This window comes from Chiloscyllium plagiosum, unplaced genomic scaffold (genome assembly GCF_037043375.1).
Source record: "Chiloscyllium plagiosum isolate Xiang-an unplaced genomic scaffold, Cpla_swu_hap1 HiC_scaffold_7, whole genome shotgun sequence".
NCBI lineage: Eukaryota > Metazoa > Chordata > Chondrichthyes > Orectolobiformes > Hemiscylliidae > Chiloscyllium > Chiloscyllium plagiosum.
This window is the reverse complement of record NW_028270145.1, coordinates 57862263-57884203: the sequence shown is the minus strand read 5'-3', so window position 1 is coordinate 57884203 and position 21941 is coordinate 57862263. Positions and strand designations below refer to the sequence as shown.

The 21941-nt window shown below is 40.4% G+C and overlaps 1 protein-coding gene across 10 annotated transcripts in view; it reads left to right on the top strand.

The window, feature by feature from the left end:
* kalrna (kalirin RhoGEF kinase a) overlaps positions 1–21941 on the top strand; it is a 734910-nt gene that overhangs the window by 405172 nt on the left and 307797 nt on the right. For all 10 annotated transcript variants that reach the window (XM_087989060.1, XM_043693728.2, XM_043693729.2 and 7 more), the window contains exons 12-14: positions 16676–16845; positions 17405–17579; positions 20833–21028. In XM_087989060.1, coding sequence (XP_087845186.1) covers positions 16676–16845; positions 17405–17579; positions 20833–21028 — 541 coding nt within the window. The remainder of the gene's footprint in view (positions 1–16675; positions 16846–17404; positions 17580–20832; positions 21029–21941) is intronic.

Genomic DNA, 21941 nt, shown 5'->3' with positions numbered 1-21941 from the left:
GAAAACTTCTGGTATAGTTCAATATTTAATGATTCAATGCATCACTGAGTGCATTAATGAAAACTGTCCAGGACTGGTGAGTTCAGAATATAACAAGTGTTATTGTCTCATTGCTTTACCTTATCCCTAAAACGGTTTGAAAGTTGTCCAGTGTGTATATTTTAGTAAAGATGATTATAATAATTAGATCTCTTTGGGCCACATCTGTTCCTCATGAAATCTGTCATGAAGGACAATTTTTTCTCCTCCTGGTGCAAGCCCTGTAAGTAGGTGTTCCTTTGTCAAACTCTGCATGGTGCAGCCAAAACGCCACCTGCTGGATCTGAGTCATAATAATCATGAGTCAGAGGCAGATCTGCCCATTGCCCGATGCTAGTGCTCGCTTTTCAACTATAATTAAAATTTATATTTTTCCCAATTCCTGCATGTTTTCATAATATCGTTTTTCAAATATTTATTCAGACTGCTTCTAAATGCTTAAATTTCTGCCTCAATAATTTACAATGCAGGTTATATTCTAGTAACCATGTACGTGAAAATATTTGTATTCATGTTCCTACATTCTTGCAGTGCAGAACTTGACTTTAAACCTGTTGTTTGTAATGAAGCTCGTGAGTGAAAGCAATTACTTATGTAGCCATGTGATGCCCACTACATTTATCCCTTATTGGGTTTCACATAAAACTCAACCGGTTACCATCCAAATGAAGCAATGAACCTGAGAATTCTCACTATTGTAACAGCCATGTCTCTAGCCTACTCTGTATGTAAGGCCTGTAAGTTCAGTCCATTGCTTCTTTTGTCAGCAACAGAAAGATCTTCTCCAGCTTGAGACTGATTGATGTTTCCTCCTTTAATCCTACCAAGCATGAAGGTGACCAATCTGGCTCCAATGGACTTTCCTTCTTTGTCAGGTTTTAGAGGATGCTTTTTTGATCTCTCATAATTTGGAAAGAGCTCAGTCAGCTCTCCTTTTAATGCAAGTCTGTCCATAACCATTGTTCAGATTGTTCATAGGAGTAAATTGTTTAGATTGAGCACTCTTTTCATTTTAACGGTTCTGTTGGGACAAACAGGGCGTGCTTGTACAGAATATCACTAAACTAGTCATTGATGTCATAAAAGATCTGAATGCAAGTGTGCTCATCAGATATATTCAGAAACCTCTTGCGTAAACGTTACAGCTTGTGAAGGACACAATGAAGATTATTTGCAAGCTACTGTTCTTTTTTTAAATGCTTAAGTCATGCACCCAAAATGAGGTTTGAGCAAATCCATTGTACCTGACCTCTGGATAGCTGTCACCATAAGCCTCAGAATTCCTTGAGAGCTATTTGATGAATATCTGTTCCATAGGTTTGGCAGATTTTACACAGCACAGCATTTTAAAGTAATTTGTTCACGGAATGTGGACGACACTGTCAGTGCCAGCAATTATAGCCCTGAGAAGCTAGTGATGAATCACCACCTTCCATTAGACCTAGATTCATGTCCAGGGTAATCATTGCTGTCTTAGAGTGGAAGAGCTCATGACCCCAATTGCTCACCTTGCACTGGGGTTTGAACCCTGCGGTAAGTAACACACTTCAGCTGTAATGGTGGAGGAAGTAAATACTTAAGGAGGTGGATGGTGTGCTCATCAAGCAGGCAACTTTGTTCCACTGAAATTTCTTGAGTGATGTTGTAACTGCTCTTAGAGCTGTTGTAGCTACACTAAGTCGAGTGTATTCCATCACACTTTTGACTTGTCCTATATAGATAGTGGAAAGGCTTCAGGGCTTTGAAGTGAGTTACTCATCACAGATTCATTAGCTTCTAATCTGCTCTTGTAGCCTCAGTATTATGTGGTTGGATCACTTATGTCTCTGGTTAAAACTTTGGATGCAATGTGCTAGCCTTTATGATAACTAAGACAATCAAGTTCTGTTAATGGAACCTGGAAATGTTCTTGTCAAGCACAATTGGATGACTGAATAAACTCTGGATTCACAGCAAAAAGAGTTTCTTGAGTGAGATAGCACAGAGTGCATACTTCTCATGGACTTGGAACTTAGCTGGATTTTATTACAGGAAGAAGATTTGTTTATAAAAAGCTAAATTTACACAGTCATGCTACATTTCTTGATGACAACATTTTAATTTATTTGATTAATACCCGCATATAATTTCTGAAATTCATTAGGTGCAAGCTTACATTATTGAGACTTTGTCATTGTTATGTGCTTGACTGAGATCTCACAAACCTTCTGGAGCATCACACCAGTTGTACATTTTATAGGACTGTGGAGATCTGTTTCTCGTGAGGTTCCAATGGGATGCTTGCTGATTGTGATGTATGTTATTGATTTGGAATTAATTGTAGGTAGTATGATCAAGAGATTTGCAGATGAAATGAAATTGGGCAGAGTAATAAACAGTGAGGAGGATAGATAGCTGTAAACTCTGGGAGTAAAGCCACAAACTGCTCATGGAGGCAGAGCTGTAATAAAAATAATTAAACTCAGAAAATTGTGTGGTATTACACTTGGGATGGGCTAACATAGCATGAGATTCATCACAATGAATAGTAGGACACTAGAAAGTACGGAAGATCAAAGGGACTTTGTGCTTATCCACAGATCCATGAAGGTAGCAGGGCGGAAAGATAAGGTAGTTAAAATGCACTCTGCTTTAAATCTGCCCCTCACTCTTTCACTCAAACCAAACTTGCTGGATCGGAAAGAGGGGGGCTGAGCAATCTTGATCTCATTCCAGGTGCCACATCCCCTCATAAATAAGGGAAGTGCTCTTGTGACCAACAGGGAGGAGGGGCAGCAGATAGGCACAAAGAAATTGCCCTCTCTCTAGAGGTGGCCTGCTCTACCAACTCCCCGCTGCTAGGGGCCCAACTGACTCCATCTGCTCAGACTGAAGAGTATTCATCTGCATCTGTCTGAGAGACCCCCAGTAGACTGAAGCCCTTCAGCACAGGGCCAGCTGCTAAACTCACCAGTGGCAAAGCAGGAGAGGAGTTTGCAGACTTTCAGCAGAATAGCTGTGGCTGCTGTGGGAGCCCCTAGCAGTTGTGGTTGGAAGCAAAAGATTGAAGAATATTGAATGAATTTTGGGTTTAATGATGTAGATATTTTGTAAAGCATTTACTTGTAGGTACATAGGTTTTCAAAATCCTTTGGTCTCAGTCAATCACTTTATATCTCTAAGAGTTTCTCATTCCCTTCTGGAATACTGAGAGGGGTGATGGTCACTGTGAATGTGCTCATACACTCCCAGTTAAGGATTACAAAGAGTGATGATGTCCTTATGGACAGATCTCATCTGGGAAGAGCATAGTCTCTAGCACGCAGGAACTTAAATTACATGGATGTTTTGCTGAAGTCAATTAGCATGCTGTAGCCTGTTTACATCTCCCTGATAGATAAATACCCCTTACAAACAAAGGTCTGCGTGTAATGAACATAGACTGCATGTAAACTGCTGGCAAGGATCTTTGCCTCCTCACTCTCCACAGGAGTCATACCGGAGGATTGGAAGGAGGCGAATGTTGTTCCACTTTTCAAGAAGGAGAATAGGGAAATCTCTGCCAATCACAGACCTGTCAGTCTTACGTCTGTGGTCAGCAAAGTTGTGGAAAGCATTCTGAGGGATAGGATTTATGACTATTTGGCAAAGCATTGTGTGATTAAAGGCAGTCAGCATGGCTTTGTGAGGGGCAGGTCTTGCCTCACAAATCTTATTGAGTTCTTTGAGGAGGTGTCAAGACAAGTCGACGATGGTCGAGCAGTGGATGTGATTTATAGGTATTTGATAGGGTCCTCCATGGTAGGCTCATTCATAAAGTCAGGAAGTATGGGATACAGGGAGATTTGGCTATCTTGGATTCAGAATTGGCTGGCTGACAGAAGGCAGAGAGTGGTTTTAGATGGAAAATATTCTGCCTGGAGGTCAGTGTTAAGTGGGATCCCGCAGGGCTCTGTTCTTGGGCCTCTGCTGTTTGTAGTTTTTATAAATGACTTGGATGAGGAGGTTGAGGGGTGGGTTAGTAAATCTGCAGATGACACAAAAGTTGGAGGTGTCATCGATAGTATAGAGGGTTACTGCAGGCTGCAGCGTGACACAGACAGAATGCAGAGCTGGGCTGTGAAATGGCAGATGGAGTTCAACCTGGATAAATGCGAAGTGTTACATTTTGGAAGGTCAAACTCGAATGCTGAATATAGGATTAAAGACAGGATTCTTGGCAGCGTGCAGGAATAGAGGGATCCCTCAAAGTTGCCACCCAAGTGGATAGATGGAAATGTGTTGCTGGAAAAGCGCAGCAGGTCAGGCAGCATCTAGGGAACAGGAGAATCGACGTTTCGGGCATTAGCCCTTCTTCAGGAAGGGCTCCTGTTCCCTAGATGCTGCCTGACCTGCTGCGCTTTTCCAGCAACACATTTCCATCTCTGATCTCCAGCATCTGCAGACCTCACTTTCTACCCAAGTGGATAGGGTTGTTAAGAAAGCATATGGTGTTTTGGCTTTCATTAACAGGGGTATCGAGTTTAAGAGCCGCGAGGTTTTGCTGCAGTTCTACAAGTCCCTGGTGAGACCACACTTGGAATATTGTGTTCAGGTCTGGTTGCCCTACTATAGGAAAGATACAGAGGCTTTGGAGAGGGTGCAAAGAAGGTTTACCAGGATGCTGCCTGGACTGGAGAGCTTGCCTTATGAAGAAAGGTTGAATACGCTCAGATTTTTCTCTCTGGAGAGAAGGAGGAAGAGAGGAGACCTGATAGAGTTGTACAAAATAATGAGTGGAATAGATAGAGTCAATAGCCAGAGACTTTTCCCTAGGGCAGGATTGACTGGTATGAGGAGTCATAGTTTGAAGATATTAGGAGGAATGTATAAAGGAGACATTAGAGGTAGGTTCTTTACGCAAAGAGTTGTGAATGCATGGAATGCGTTGCCAGCTGAGATGGTGGAAGCAGGGTCATTGGGGACATTTAAGAGTCTGCTGGACATGCACATGGATAGCAGTGAGTTGAGGGGTGCATCGGTTAAGTTACTATATTTTACATTAGGATTAAGTCTCAACATCGTGGGCCAAAGGGCCTGTTCTGTGCTGTACTTTTCTATGTTCTATGTTCTAAACCAGAGAACTGTATGCAGACACTCCAGCTATCAAATTGAACAAAAGTTTATTGGTGCAAAGAAAACAAAGAACATACAATTTGTGGCAAACAGGGCAACATTATGTTCCTGCCATCATTAAACAAGCATCTGTTGAGGGCAGCATGTGTTTTGGTACAACAAACAAGGGTAGGGCTTATACAATTAATGGTAGGACCCTGCGTCATGTTGTAGAATAGACAGACCTAGGGGTGCGGGTACATAATTCTTTGAAGTTTGTGTCACATATAGATAAGAGGGAGTACAGGACATTGGTGAGGCCTTGTCTGGAATACTGTGCCCAGTACTGGTTGCCCAGTTATAGGCTGGATATTATCAAGCTGGAGAGGATTCAGAAGAGATTTAACACAATGTTGCTGGGTATGTAAGGTTTGAGTTATAAAGAAAGGCTGGGACTTTTTTCACTGGAACTTAGGAGGCTGAGAGGCGATCTGGTAGAAGTTTATAAAATAATGAGAGGTATTTTAAGGGGGGGTAGATATAGGACTGAAGTTAGGGGTAGGTTCTTCACTCAGCGAGTCGTAAGTTCATGGAATGCCCTGCCAGTAGCAGTGGTGGACTCTCCCTCTTTATGGGCATTTAAGCGGGCATTGGATAGGTATATGGAGGATAGTGGGTTAGTATAGGTTAGGTGGGCTTGGATCGGCGCAACATCGAGGGCCAAAGGGCCTGTACTGCGCTGTATTCTTCTATGTTCTATGTTCTATGTATACATAGAGTTAATAGTAGTTGTCTTTTCCCTAGGATGGGAGATTTCAAGACTAGGGGGGCAGATTGTTAAGGTGCAAGGGGAGAGATTTAAAAAGACGAGTCAAATTTTTTACACAGATGGTGGTTCGCTGAATTTCCTGAGAAAAAGGTGAATGCGGGGACAATTACAATGTTTAAAAGACATTTGGATAGATACATGAGTAGGAAAGGCTTGGAGGGATATGGACCAGGAGCAGGCAGATGAGTCTAGTTTAGTTTGGGATTATTTCGGCATGGACTTGTTGGACCAAAGGGTCTGTTTCTGTGATGTATGACTCTATGTATGCTTCAAAACTAGCTAATACTTCTGTGTGTCCACACATTTTCAAGCAAAGTCAATAGTTATCAAGTGTTGCTACTATCAGGTTCCTTCAGGTCTCTCTGCTTTGCCTCACTACTGACCTGGCCTCCTCTGCATCAGAATGCTCTCTTTCAGCATCACCATCAGACTCTTGTTCCTTCTTGTCTGAGGAGTCAGGTGGTTGCCTCATCTCTCCCTCATCCAGGTTCTTACCCCATCACTGAGCTAGGCTGTACAGGGTGCAGAATGCAATCGCTATATTGGAGACTGTGTCCACCAAGTACTGGAGTGCTCCTTTTGAGCAGTCTGGGTATTGGATGTGCTGTCTGTTCAATGGTGAGACTGCTGTGCTGATGTTTGCCATCAGTATCAAAGCTGTACACTGGGGTCATTCGTCATGCATTTCGGATTTATCCTTTGTCACCAGTGAGCCAATCCTAGAGTTGATGCAAGGGAGAGAACATTTGAGGAACCAGGAATCTGTGTAGAATGTCAGCATTATGATGGCTCCCTGGATTATGGGTACACATCTACAGGAATTGTTACTAAGGAACTGGATTGTCACAAAGGAACTGGACACTGAGGGAGTGATATTCCTTCCTGTCCAAGAATCTAGCTGGATGATGCCATGGAACTGAGTGCTACATGTACACAGTCAATGGCCCCTTGTACCCAAGGGAATACAATCCAACTGCAAATCCCATGGCTCGGGCAAGTAGGTTTTCTGTTGTCCATGGTGAGCTCAATAAACTGCATTGCTTTCCTGCAAAGGGAACCAGAGAGCTCACAAACTGGGACTGCAACTGGGAGATGCCATTCTTGTTCCCAATTGAAGTTTGAAGGGAACCAATGGCTAAGACGTTCAATGTTAGTCTGATCTTCAACAACACAGGCATGGCACTGTCTCACAGGTTGACCAGCTGCAAATCTGCCTGCAGGAAATGGCAGAAGTGGGTGAGCTTTTCTAGTCATGCAAGTCTATCTCCTGCACTAACTGTCACTCATCGGGAGGCAGGCAGAATGCCTTAGCTCCATTCTGTGCAAACTGGTTGACAGAGCTGGAGAGTCAGGATCCCCTCTTAATGCGCTATGTGCTCACCCACATCTACTGTCCAATAAGCCTCATGTTTCTGATTTGCTATCATTTCCATTCCCTTCTTCTGCTTCTCCTTCTCTGTCTTCTCAGTTTTGTTTTATGAATTCTAAGACAGCTTCTGGGTTCATAGAAACATAAAAAATGGGAGTAAGAGCAGATCATTCAGCATATCCAGCTCACTCCGCCATTTAATATAATCATGGTTATTCTTCTATCTCAATGCCATACTCCTGTTCTCTCCCCATACCCTATAATTCATTTACCTTCTAGAAATTTCTCCATTCCTTTCTTGAATATATTCAATGACCTGGTTCCTGCAACCACCACTATGGTAGAGAATTCCACTTGTTTAACACTGTCTGAGTGAAGACATTTCTCCTCATCTCAGTCCAAAATGGTTTCTTCTTTACCTTGAGACTGTGACCCCTTATTCTGCCACTCCTCCCCTCTCCAGAGGCCAAGGGGAATATCTTCTGTGCTTCCAGTTTGATCAGTCCTGTCTTAATTTTATGTTTCAATGAGATCGCCCCTCAGTCTTTTAAATTGAATGAATATAAGCCTAGTCAATCTAATCTCTCCTCAAAATTTCAGTGGTTCCAACACCTGGCGTAGAATTACTGCTCACGAAGATAGAGCAGGAATGAGGTGTGCATTAACATTTATCATCTCGACATTGAGAATATTTGCAAAATTAGTTGGTACAAGATGATGCAGGTGACCCTTGAACTCCTGTCCTTCACCCTCTACCCCCTACATTTTATGTATACTTCCTCACCTCCCACATCCCAGATATTCCTGCTGTTCAGGTATGGCATCTCCTCATTGCCGAAAGGTCATTAAGTGCCAACCACATTGTTATCAATCTGGAGTTACATGGAATCCAAGCCATGTAAGGACAGCAATTTCCTTCCCTGAAGGGCATTAGTAAACCAGATTGGTTGATACAACAATCAACAGTTGTTACGTGGTCATCATTGACCTAGCTTTTTAATTCCAGATTTTCATTTAACTCAAATTTCAATATTTGCTGTGGTGAGATGCAAACCCACATCCTCAGAACCTTCACCTGGGAGTTTGGCATTATTAGGCCAGTGATATTACCACTATGCCACTGCCTGCAGGTTTACTGAAGTCAGCCAGTGTGACACCCTCACTTGGGTGGGCAGCTGTGTCCATTGAGCCCTGACATAATAATTATTTAAGGACAAGATGGCAGACATCATATGAATGAGGCCCCTCATGACCTGACAAACATAGGGAGGCTTCAGCCCTAATACTGTAGATATTCACACAAACAAACAGCTTTTTGCTGAGGCATCCAAGTTATTTGAGAAGTTTTTACTCACCAGCGGTTGGAGGACATTGTCAACTCTGCTGGGTACACCGTTCATATATTACTGCGTGTTGTTCAACAGACATGCTTCCTGTTTTTGGTCCACATAAATCTCCAGGCAGGCACAGAAGATCTGACTGTGAGTCCAAACTGCAGCTGAGTGTCGTTGGTTGTTTTATGATCTTACATTTTGAGATTGTTAAATCTTAAGGTACTAAGAGCCATTTAAGGCATTATCCTAAGGCACAAGAGTGTCATAACGCTCCAAGCTTGCTTACATTGCATTCATCCTATTTTCTACAAATAAATTTTAACTCTTAAAACTACAAACTACACACTAAAACTAAACAGAATATTCTAAAACACGTGAGCAATGTGCTATTCACATAGCTATTCCCAAGTGTTAATACAGGAATACACACTGACAGTGTGTATAAGACTGCAATCATATATGGAACTCTAACTATATATTCACCACTTACAGAAATAAACTTCCAGCATTTTATAACATAATGCTGAGGTTTATACACTTCTTCGGTTTATTTTTTGATTGCAACATTTTGCTTTTCATTCGTCTTTTGTGAACTAACACAGATTTTGTGCTGTCAGCAGTCACTATGGTGACCAAATGACATTTACGTTGAAAGATTAGTAGATTTGGATATCACTAAAAATAGATTTCAATTTCGAACGCGGAAATGGCACTTATTCTATAATATTCAAAGCACAGGGCAATCACATTTTGCTGTATCAATAGATTACATCGGGGAAGATAGTGAACTGCACTTCGTTAATAATTTTTAAATGTAATTTAGGTTTAAATTTTAACTGTGATTGTGGCCTCTGCAACTGAATAGTTAAAACCAATTTTTAAAAAATTCTTGTATCTAAAGGTCAGATTTTCCTCAGTATGTATCTTCAAGGTTGCATTGTAAATATCTGTACATAATAAATGTATATTTATATTTATTATGTACAGATATTTATATGTATATATATTTATACATTTATATTTACTGCTACATTTGATACCTACAGCTGAATGATTTTTTTTCCAGCACAAGAACAAATTTTCTCCTTTAGGCAAAAGTGGCATTGCTGCAGATAGAGCTACGAAGTTAATTTATGAGTTACAGTCTAAACAAAATGACAATGGGTACACATTGTTACATCCTGAGATACCTGATAAACTACGTGCACTAATCTGGATTCACATGGTGTTGAAAGGTGTAGCCTAGAAATTCTGACTGATTGAGTCTTTAATAAACTAATGGTGTACTGGTAAATTAAATAGCTAGTCTGCACATTGGATGCAATGAGCAAAAGTAGCTAACTGTTGCCACTGTTAAGGTACCCCAGATGTGATAGGTAAAATCAGAAAGAACCTGTGGAACTAGACTTTCAGCACTGACTCCCAGTCACAAAAAATGAAATTACATTGAATTGGAACCTCAGAAATACCAATAACTCAGAGAAGCAAGTAATTGCTCAGATGAAAAAGAATAGATCAGAATAAAGTAATACTGAAGCCATAGATTACTCAATGGCAAAAGTGATTGAGCATGACAGGAATATCAAATGTTTTGCTGCTTCCCAGGTATTAAGGTTTGGACTCGATGAAGTCAGTCACATAAAATCCTGTGATGGGAAAGGAAGAAACTATTGGTCACTTATGTAACCTTCTTAACATTAGCTGAGATTTATTGTGAGGTGAATGTTGGAGAAAATTCATTTGTGTCCTTCAGGCATCTGTTCCGGAACATTAATGGTAGAATTTTGTAAGGACCTGAAAAATGTCAGCTGTGGCAAGCAATATTACATCTCAGTCACGCCGCCAGTAAATCAGACAGTAAAACAGAACCTCTTTGCCTTAAAAATCAGAGGTAGTGCAAATATCTGTCAAAATGCATTTTGTCTATTAGAAACTGGGATGATGCCAGATATTCCAATAAAAACACAGCTGCACCAGAAAATCTAAAACAAAAAGCAGCGAGTCTTGCAAATAATCAGTGGGCTGACAGAATCTAAAAGAAAAAGATCAATGTTTTAGGTGTCAAGTATTTGTGGCAATTATAACCGTAATTCCATAAAATAATAATGGGGATTAATTATATCTTGGAATAAGCTCCATAGTTATTTGATCATGTTGTATTTATACAACATCTTTCCTCAAAGCATTCTTTGTTAGTGCTCAGCTTAAAACATGATTGATTTGTTATTGTTACATCACTCAGTTATTGATTGCTTTGTTTGTTCATGTTAGTGAAGAGATTACCCAGGAATTGGCTTTGATAACCCAAAGATAAATGCTGAATACCACAGCAATCTGCCAGAAAATGGCCTATCATTTTATGTCTCTTGCTTTTGTTATCAGATGGTGTATGGATTTGCTGCAACTTAAAGCAATCGAATGCCACAAAAGCGAAAGAAAATATTACATAAGCTTTCTAACAATGATTCATTTTAACACAATGAAGAATCCATTTTGCAACTGCATTCGAATTGAGTCAGCCAAAACAAATTTTCTTCAACTAAAAAGTGATCATTGTCAGGTGTTCAAAGGCATGTGATTTGTTGCAGCTTGATATCTTGATCTGTATGAATTTTGAACAAAATGTTTGGAAGTTCAAATCTGAGACCATCTCCACGTCAGACCTCCTGCTTTACGGGAAGTTCTAACTCTTAGCTGTGTTTCGATGTGAACAAGATGAGATGTTCAGTGTAAAGGTGTGGAGTAAACTTACATTGCCTTCTAAAAACTTCCTGCCATCTGATCATGAAGAGCAATTGATGAAGTACTCTATTAGCAATTATAAGTCAGATCAATTCACTCTTCAGGACTGGTGGATATTTTGCAAAAATGAATTAGACATTACAAAGGACAAAATATATAACCATTGGCATTTGGTTTGAATAAAAATGTTTTTGAAGACAGAAGGGCTAACCTTACCTTATTTTGGCAAAAGTATAATTTTTGTTGAGTTCTTTAGCACCAAGTCAATCTCTGTCAGCTTGGATCTGCCCTTAACGACATTTGCCTTAAATATGGCAAACAGGGTGAAATTAGTGCCTTGACCTAGAGATCCTGCTGGTTGGGGTAGTGTGAAGGGTGGAAGTCTTCTTCTCACAGAGGAGGCTATAACACCAGACTCTGCCAACCTGGTCTGAAATGCTACCCAGGTCAGTGCAGTCTCAGCCATCTGAAGGAATGCACAGTAAGGTAGGAAGGAGGACAATGACCTCCATTTCACTGGGGTAAGTGCCACAATCTTTTTCAGATACTGACCACTCACTCTATCTATGCTATTGCACCTACCTCCCACTTTGCTTCACAACTATCACTAATGCCTGCAACACCTTCCCTCTATCCCTTTTACTCACCCAATTCCCCCTCACCACTTACCCTTTATGACCTCTGTATTGCCAACTCACTCACTCAGGACATCTCAGCACTGTTCCCCTTTCTGAACTAGCACTAACAGTTGTGTCACCCACTTTTATGTCACTTAATTCCTCCCTTTGTCTCATACCAGGAGAAGGGCAGAAATAATGAAGACGGTTGAGGGGATTAGTGACATTCTGGCTATTGGCCTCTCCGAGGAGAGGATCCTGAGCTTGATCATCTCAAGCAGCTGGACTTGATATCAAAATTTGCCTTTGATTCATTATGCTGGGACCTGTTGACTGAGGAGCATCTCCCTCGACTTGGCTGAGGACAGATCCCCTTAGATTTTGAGACATGACCATATGCTTGAAGCACATGCAGTGTGTTTGTTGTGTGCGCAGTTGGTACATGGTGCTTGTGTAAGACCAACATGGCACAGTGCCATACAGCAAAATGTCCCCCCTTGACTGCTGTCTACTCTACTACAAGCATTACTAGCTGCCAAGCTTTGTATCTGTGCCTGTTAGTCCTGGCTTAGGAGGAAAAGTGCAAAAAAGCAAGACAAGACAAGGAAAGACAGGAATGCTGTGACTATCTATGTGGAGTGTTGTGAGTGAGCATTCAGAAAGCAAGCAGCTCTTAGATACATCCAAGTGTAATTCATGAGCTTATCCCCATGAGCACGTTTTCCTTGCAGATGCATTGCAATGAGAGGGGCCAGTGCACTCAAAGTATATAGCATTGGAGGGTTGAAGCATCTTTTAAGTGCATCAGAAATGTGCCTTGATGATGTGGAAGGGTTGGCATGTGTGGATGTGGGGTGCACGTGTCTGCTGCTGTGCAGTGTGCCCTGAAATGTTGGTGCTGGGCTTCCAAGTTGACAGTCCAGAGTGTTAAGTGGTAAGATAAATTCACTAGGTAATTACCTTGACTTCCATGGTGCAGATTCTCAGCATTTAGTTTCTATTCAACAGGTGGTAGGATGGGAGCCTGCATATTAATGAGAAGTGATAGACTGAGATATTAAAGGCTTGTAAGAAAAACACTGCTACAGTAATCATGGGGTCTTCAAGATGCTGATGGATTGAGAATATTAGATTGTTAGCAGATCCCAAGAAAAGGAGTTTATGGAATGTTTGTGAGATGATTTTTCTGAACAGCTTGTGGTAGAGTCCATTAGGGAAAAGGCAAGTCTGTATTTGGTGACGTGGAAAGAGACGGACTTAAATCGTGAGCTTAAGGTGAAGGAACCCCTAGGCAGCAGTGACCATAATATGATAGAATTCACTCTGCAGTTTGAGGGAGAAACTGGAATTAGTTGTAATGGTATTACAATTTAGTAAAGGTAAATGCCAAGACATGAGGGAGGAACTGGCCAGAACTGATTAGAAGGGGAGCCCAGCAGGGACATCGGTAGAGCAGCAATGCCAGGACTTTCTGGGGGAACTTGAGAGACACAGCAGAAATTCATCCCAAGGAAGAAACATGCTAAAGGGGAGGGTCAGTAACCATGGCTGGCGTGGGAGGTTAGGGACAACATAAAAGCAAAAGAAAAAGCATACAATGTGGTAAAGATTAGTGGGAAGTCTTTTAAAATACCATCAGAAGTAAACTAAAAAAAATCAGGGAAGAGAAGATGAAATATGAGGGTAAGCTGGCGAGTATTGTGAAACAGGATTGTAAGATTATTTTAGAGATATATAAAAGGTAAAAAAGGCAAAAGTTGACATTGGACCACTAAGAAATGAGGCTGGAGAAGTAGTAATAGAGAATAAAGAAATGGCAGAGATACTAAATAGGTACTTTGCATCAGTCTTCACGTTGGAATACACAAGTAGTATACTAGAACTTAAAGAGAGTCAAGAGGCAGAGGTGAATGTAGTGGCCATCATTACAGGAAAGTGCTGGGAAAGCTGAAAGTCAATAAATTACCAGGACCAGATGGACTACACCTCATTATCTGAAAGAGATAGCTGAGGAGATTATAGAGACATTGATGGTGATCTTTCAGGAATAACTGGAGTCAGGGAGGCTCCCAGAGGACTGGAAAATGGGTAATGTAACCTCACTGTTTAAAAAGGAAGGGGAGCCCGTTAGCCTAACCTTGGTCACAGTAACACTTTAGAGATCATAACTAAGGATGAGATTTCAGAGAGTACATGCAAGTACTCTGGTAATATAGGGCTGAGTCAGCACTGCTTCACCAACAGGATACTTTGAATTCTTTTAAAAGGTAATGAGCAAGTTAGACAAAGAAGAGTCAGTGGACACGATCTACTTGGATTCCAGAAAGCATTTGTCAAGGTGCTGCATTGGAATATAACAGCAAGGAACTGGCATGGATAGAATTTCAACATGTTAATTTTGAGCAGTCTGTTGACAAAGAATGATAACAATGCCATCTAGTAATCAAAACATACAATTACATCATGACCCATGATCATTAATATAGAGGAATTGGATGGGAAATGTAGAAAAAGGAATATGTTGTAGTAACAACCAAACATGAAAGTGTGACCAGAAATGATGACAGCAGGGAATTTGTGAGCAGGAAGCATATATTGTATGTAGGATTTGCAGTGTTGAAGTATTTTTAACCAGCTTTTATTCCTGGTGTCTCAACTTCGATATTATTATATAAAACAAAAATTGTTAGAGAAATTCAGCAGGTCTGTAACATTTGTGGAGAGAAAATAGAGTTAACGTTTCAGATCCAGTGACTGTTCTTCATAACTCTACAGATGCTGCTAGACATGTTGAGTTTCTCCTGGATATGATGTTTGCTCTGCAAAGAAGGATTATAGCAAAGTTTCTCAATAGCACAATCTTTTCTTCCATTTGTAACTTAATTTCCATTCACTATATTGTATTTGTATTAGCAATAGCAATCAATGTTATTATTGCTGTCATTGTTTTGCAGATCTTGTTAAATGTTGGGGATTTCTATGATTTAGCTTTATACATAACTTACTCTAATAAGCAATGTTACCCTTTGAACTTGCTCTTCCATTCAGTATAATCGTGGCTGATCATCCAACTCAGTACCCTGTTCCCACTTCCTCCCTATACCCTTTGATTCCTTTAGCCCTAAGAGCTATATCTAAAGCCTACTTGAAAACAGTCAATGTTTTAGCCTAAACCACTTTTGTGGCAGGCATTTCCACAGGCTCACCGCATTCTCTGGCTGAAGAAATCAGCTCAGTCCTAAATAGCCAACCAAGTATCTTTAAGCTGGTGAGGTCTCATCAAAGCCCTTTACAGTTGCAGCAAGCCATCCCTGTTCCTGTTCTTGAATACTCCTGCTATGAAGGCCAACATAGTATTTGTCTTCTTCACAGCCTGCTGCACCTGCATGGTTAATTCTAGCCACTGGTGTACAAGGAATCCCAAGTCGCATCACCCTTTCCCAGTTTATCATTAATCAGATGATAATCTGCCTTCCTGCATTTTCTAACAAAATGATAGCCTCACATTTATCCACATTATACTTCATCTACCATGCATTTACCTACCTCCTCAACTTGTCCAAATCACACTGAATATCTCTACATCCTCCTCAGAGTTCACCCTTCCTCTCAGCTTTGTATCATTTGCAAACCTGGAGATATTGCATTCAGTTCCTTCATCCAAATCATTAATATATCATAAATAGATGGGCCCAAGCCTTGATCCCCGCAGTGCCCCACTGTGGAAAAAGACCTGTTTAGTATTAAAGCTCTGAAGAAGGGTCACTGGATCCAAAACGTTTAGTGGTGTCGATAGTCGTCATGATTCAGAGATGCCGGTGTTGGACTGGGGTGTACAAAGTTAAAAATCACACAACAACAGGTTATAGTCCAACAGGTTTACTTGGAAGCACACTAGCTTTCGGAGCGACGCTCCTTCATCAGGTGATTGTGATAAATCACCTGATGAAGGAGCGTCGCTCCGAAAGCTAGTGTGCTTCCAAGTAAACCTGTTGGACTATAACCTGTTGTTGTGTGATTTTTAACTGGATCCAAAACGTTAACTCTGATTTCTCTCCACAGATGCTGCCAGATCTGCTGAGTTTTTCCAGCAGTTTCAGTTTCTGAATTCTAGCATCCGCAATTCTTTCGATTTTCCGTTTATTCTTCCTGTTTGCCACCAATCCACGTCAGCACATGACCACAAATCACATGCATTTCAATTTTATGTGCTAATCTCTTTATTTACATTTATTTCAAACCTACCAGCAATAAATTATTTTATAAACAGAAACACAAGTGTATGATAGGGTTATAATTTGTGTGTAAGTGTTCAGAGTTTTGTCAGGTGTCATTGGTTCATTTGCAAAGACTAATATTATTTTACAGAGACATCTTTTAAGACACTGCTTCATTAGACAGGGCTTCAGAAAAAGCTAAAGTGGCCTTTCTCCACAGTTGTAATTATGTCTGAAGTGATGCATTACACTTGGAAGCTTTCAAAATAAATCACGTCAACTATGGTAAAAGCAGGACAAACTGTAAAACTGATTGCTTCAGTAGCCAACTACTAAAGTGGCAGATGGTCTTCAAGAAATATTTTAAGGTTTTAGATATACCTCGTGAGGAATACATAGTCAAGAGAGGTTGCTATGTTAATTTCCATGTAATTCCAGTTTTTAACCTCTTACAGCTATGGGCGTGGATGGAAGAGCTTCAAAAGGAGCTGTTGGAAGATGTTTGTGCTGACTCGGTGGATGCAGTGCAGGAACTTATCAAACAGTTTCAGCAGCAACAAACAGCAACGCTTGAGGCAACCTTGAATGTCATTAAGGAAGGGGAGGACCTAATTCAACAACTCAGGTGAGTACTGCCGATTACAGGTAAATATTGACAGAAATCAAATACATTCATTATCCTGAGCAATGTTTCAGACATAACACAACCAGTAATGCAACAAACTGCCTTTACAGTATGCTTAATCATCCATAAGATATCAATTGAAATGGTATTGTAAAAATGTATTATTTTTAGATATAGTATTTATTTTACAACAGACTTCATTTATTCGTAACAAGCATGGGCAACCTTTTTGGTTCTGTAAATTTGTTTAGAGAAGTGTTAAACATTTTTTAACAGCTTATAGCCTTTGACAGAAATCAGTGTGGATTAATCTACTTCTTGCCTTTGTTAGTGTATTGAGGTCAAATGTCAGATAATGCAAAAAAGTATGTTCTTTGTTGAACTTTTTTCAAGTAAGTGTTTTTTTTTATGCTTATCACACTGAATGAACGTTGAGTGCACCTTCATCAATCCTTTTCAGTTTTGTATATTTCAACAGTTGTGAGTGCTATTGAAAATTTGCAGCCACAGCTTTCTGCTACGTGAATTGCTTTAATGTTAAACTTTCGGTTTGCCACAGGGACTCTGCAATTTCCAACAATAAAACCCCACACAATAGCTCCATCAGCCACATTGAAAGTGTTCTCCAGCAGCTCGATGAAGCCCAGGGACAGATGGAAGAGCTTTTCCACGAGCGAAAAATCAAGTTAGATATTTTCTTGCAGCTTAGGATTTTTGAGCAGTACACAATTGAGGTAAGTCTATGATTTACATAGCAGCATTGACCTTTAGCAAGCAGTTGGAGTACTTCCCTAGGGAGCTGTGACTGTTCCATCAGATCTTGAGTCTACAGAGCTCAGCTGCTAACACATAAATTGTAGGGGAAAGACGTGGGTGGGGTAGGGATAGTAGAGTCAGAATGAGGGTGAATGAAAAATGAGGTTGAATATGGAAAACAAAGTAGAAAATAGGATGACATTTTGATTTTATTTTTGTGAGTAAACATCTCTTTTACTGCAGGAACTAGAATTGCCCTGTATCATCATATTTAGTGTCAGACTCCTGTCATAAGTTTGATAGTATGAAATAAAAGTGCTGCCTTCTTTAAGGTGGAAACATTGACTGGAAATCTTTCTAGAGTTTTAGGTCTTCTAAAGATACTGGCCAATTATTGCCTTTCATTTACAACATATTTCACAATGTTGGATAAGAGGCACTTGTTAACTGGAACTTATAAATTACCTGTACTTACAATTTATGAGGAAAGATAGAGATCAGTAAAAATAATGATTCATGTTCTATAGTAGTAACAGTAGTAGTTGTAGTTTCTGTAGTAATGGTTCGATTTTACATGGAAATCAACCTCTGTTTCTCCATATAATAGAACTCAAGGTGTGGATAAATGGTTAGGATTGTCAATATTTCTCAGTTTGTAATTTTAAGAATGTGAGAGTCACATCCTGCTACGACTCCATGAGTTAAGGAAGTTGTCAGAGGGAAGCTAGGAAGTGTAGATTAGTCACCTGAACTTCTGTTGGTGAGAAATTAGCAGTCCATAGTGATGGCTAGGATGACAGAACACCTTGAAAATTTCAGCTGATCAGAAAGGTTGTACCCAACAGAATTCATTAAATGTTTTGAAAAGGTGACTATATTAGAAATTAGGGTGTCTATTTGGACCATCACATCTGTGACAGATCTTTGAAAGAGCCAAGGTTTCTCAACCACTCGATGATCGATTGTTCTCAGATTGCATTTACAACAGACATTGCTGGATCGGTCACAATTTCCTTCTCCACCACCTCGCCCCCGAACCCCCAACAACAAATACCATATGTTAACCACTAATTATAACATCTTTTCCTGTCATTGTCACAGGTTGAACTGGACTGTTTGCAACTTCAGTTTCATTTTTAGCTTTGTCTGATAGGTTGTTCATCGAAATGACAGTCTATTTCCACCTCTATAACCTCATCCAGCAGAACAGCTGCCTGTCTCCATGCCATTGTCAGCTCTGGTATTCTCCTGGTCAGCCTGCCATTCTGTAATCCCTGTTAGCAGCAACTTGTCCAATGCTGTCCATTCTGTTCCAAATCTGAATCACCCAACAAATGATACCTTAAAGCACCATGCAGGCTATCTAACATGGAGGTCTGAGCCTCAATATCCCAAGAGCTTTGGAGTTCCCTGTACTAGCACAATGTACTTAACCTTTACTGACCCTGTCAGGAACTCCTCCCCAACAGCCTATCCTGAGCACGAAAAACAGGAATTCCTGAATTACAACTATCTAGGGAAAGAGAGATAGTGAGGACTGCAGATGCTGGTGAAGTCAGAGTCGATAAAGTGTAGTGCTGGAAAAAGCACAGCAGCACCTGAGGAACAAGAGAGTGGATGTTTCAGGCTTAGCCCTTCATCAGCACACTTTATCAACTCTAAGGAAAGAGAAACTATTAGCCAGCACGATGTTCAGAGGGAGTTTGAACAGGATGGATAAGTGTTATTAAAATTATTTGCTGACGTGAAGTCTAAGTTCTGACATTGTCTGATTGAACTAAATGATCTTCATTATAAAGTGGAGGTTGACCCTCCTCTGAGCACTAAAACCAAAACACCCAAAGAGAACACCTGTCCCATAATCTATAAAAGGAGTGTGAGAAGGGGTGTAATCTGTTTTTTCAGCAACTTCTAGTGGTTAAATAAAATAAATCCCTGATACTCACTTTAAAATCAACAAGTAACAATTTATTTATCTAACTCTAATTAACTAGGCTATTAACAAACCAAATAAATCCTGAATAAAGCAAGATTCTAATGGTATATTGTTCCAATAAATATAAGTCACATCTATATTAAAATACAACTAGAACTTAGTCCTTTGAAATTACAGCCAGGTTACATGTCTTCTGGAATGTTCTGTCAGGAATACCTTCTCTGCCAATTCTTCTATCAAGGATATTAACTAGTTGGGTCATTGGTACCGTTACTATTTAGATTGTGCTTTCTCTAAGTCATAGAGGATACTATGAGAGCCAGTAATTCTCTCTCGATCACTGAAGGCCATTAGCTCTGGCAGATGGTAATTAGCTCTGGGGTCTTTGTCCAACTGCCCCTTCTTTTTATGCCCTTGATGACATATAAATATTTCTTACAATAGGATCAGTCCTGTGTTGTCAAAACCATTATTCATAAATTTAATAGGTTTTTGGTATCTGAGTACCTCGTTCAAATTGATTGGCTAAATTCAAAAGCCTGTCATCTTGGTAAAAACTGCTGCTTGGCCTGCTAACTGTGTGGCCTTTTGATACAAATGTTTCAATTCAGGTGCTGGCTGTGTACTTGGAAACTTTCAAGCTGCTGCTCACAGACATCCATTTTAAATCTCTAAACACAGAAAAAGTACATGATGTTTTAAAAGGGCCACACAATGCTTTCCCCGCTAGCACTTTACAGACACCAAACTCTAACTTCCTGCCTCCCAATCCTCAAGTGTTCTACCCAACTTCACAATCCCTTTTTGTAACTTACATGTTTTTCTGTGGCGAGTTTCCATGCTCGTGTTGAATTGGCTGCATGCAACAGCTTCACAAACAAAAACAGAAATTGCTGGAAAAATCCAACAGGCCTGGCAGCATCTGTGGAGAGAAAGCAGAGTTAACATTTTGGGCCCAGTGACTAGGAGTTCTTTGGTTATTTTTCTTTAACAACTTTACAATTTTATTTCATGAGCAATGTCAGCTGTGTTTTTTTAAACTTGTTTTTGAAATCAAGTTACCTTACTTGAATTTACACCTTATTGTAAAAGTACACGCCCATTGGCAGGGAACTATACAAAAGGAGAGGCACTGCTTAAACTTTTCAAATGGTTTTGTTTATTTACAGAACATAAAACTATTTCCCTTTATCTATACATCAGAGTAATTAGTACATTCACATCAATCTTTAACATAATGTTTCATTTTATCACCCATTTTTCATCACTGGCCCATATCTGTACTACTTTATTAGGTGACAGCAGAGTTAGATGCCTGGAATGAAGATCTGCTTCATCAAATGAACGATTTTAATACAGAAGATCTGACTTTAGCTGAACAGCGACTGCAGCGACACACAGAGCGCAAACTGGCCATGAACAACATGACATTTGATGTCATTCAGCAGGGCCAAGATTTACATCAGTATATCATGGAAGTGCAAGCCTCAGGTAATGTAGAAGCTTAGTTCCTTTTACCACTTCTTGCAGCCTGTTCTATAATTTAGTGTGGAACTTTGTGCATTAGGTTCATCCCTCCAGTGCTGTAGTTGTGCCATTACTGAACAGGCAGCCTTTCAGTGAACCCATTGATAAAAGGCCTGACAGCAGGTTACTTCATAACTCAGCTCGTGCACAGGAGATGGAGAGAAATCAGTGAATGGAACAGATTCCTGGAGGATCCCACCAGAAAGGAAGTTGATTTTTGGACTGAGTTATGCTCATATAGTGTTACTCCGATGACTGCAGCTCAGCTGGTGGAAGTCTGCTGGAAGAGACTGCAGATGGTCTCTGAGGATAACCTTGTGCTGCTCTGGATGTCAAAGGCCTGATGTTGGGCTGCATCATTTTTACATGAGCGGGAACAGTTTGGGCAGATGGACAAGCAAAAATGTGGGCACTGGCAAAGTAGCTGTTGTGGGAAGATGAATGTTGCCACTGTGAGAAAGGATAGTAGGTTCATGTTCCATTCGACCACTACCACTCCAACAGGAAGGCACCTCGGTAACCCGAGGAGTATGTTGGAGGACAGATTGCTGGACTCTGGTGACTAGCTATCTTTCATTCATTCATGAGATGTAGGTTTTGTTGGCTGAGCCAGCATTTACTACCCATCCCTTAGGTAGGAGTGGTGATGAGCAACCCTTTTTTTAAACAGCTGTAGACCACATGGTGTAGGAACAGGACCTACCTGGGTAATTTTCCACATTGTCAGGTAGATGGCAGCGTTGTGGCAGTACTGAAACAACTTGGCTGGGGGCATGGCAAATTCTCGGCTGGGAGTATAAGCCTTCATAATGTACTGCAAAATTTGCCAGATCCAGTAGCCTTTGCAGTATCCAATGCCTTCAGCCGTTTCTTGATA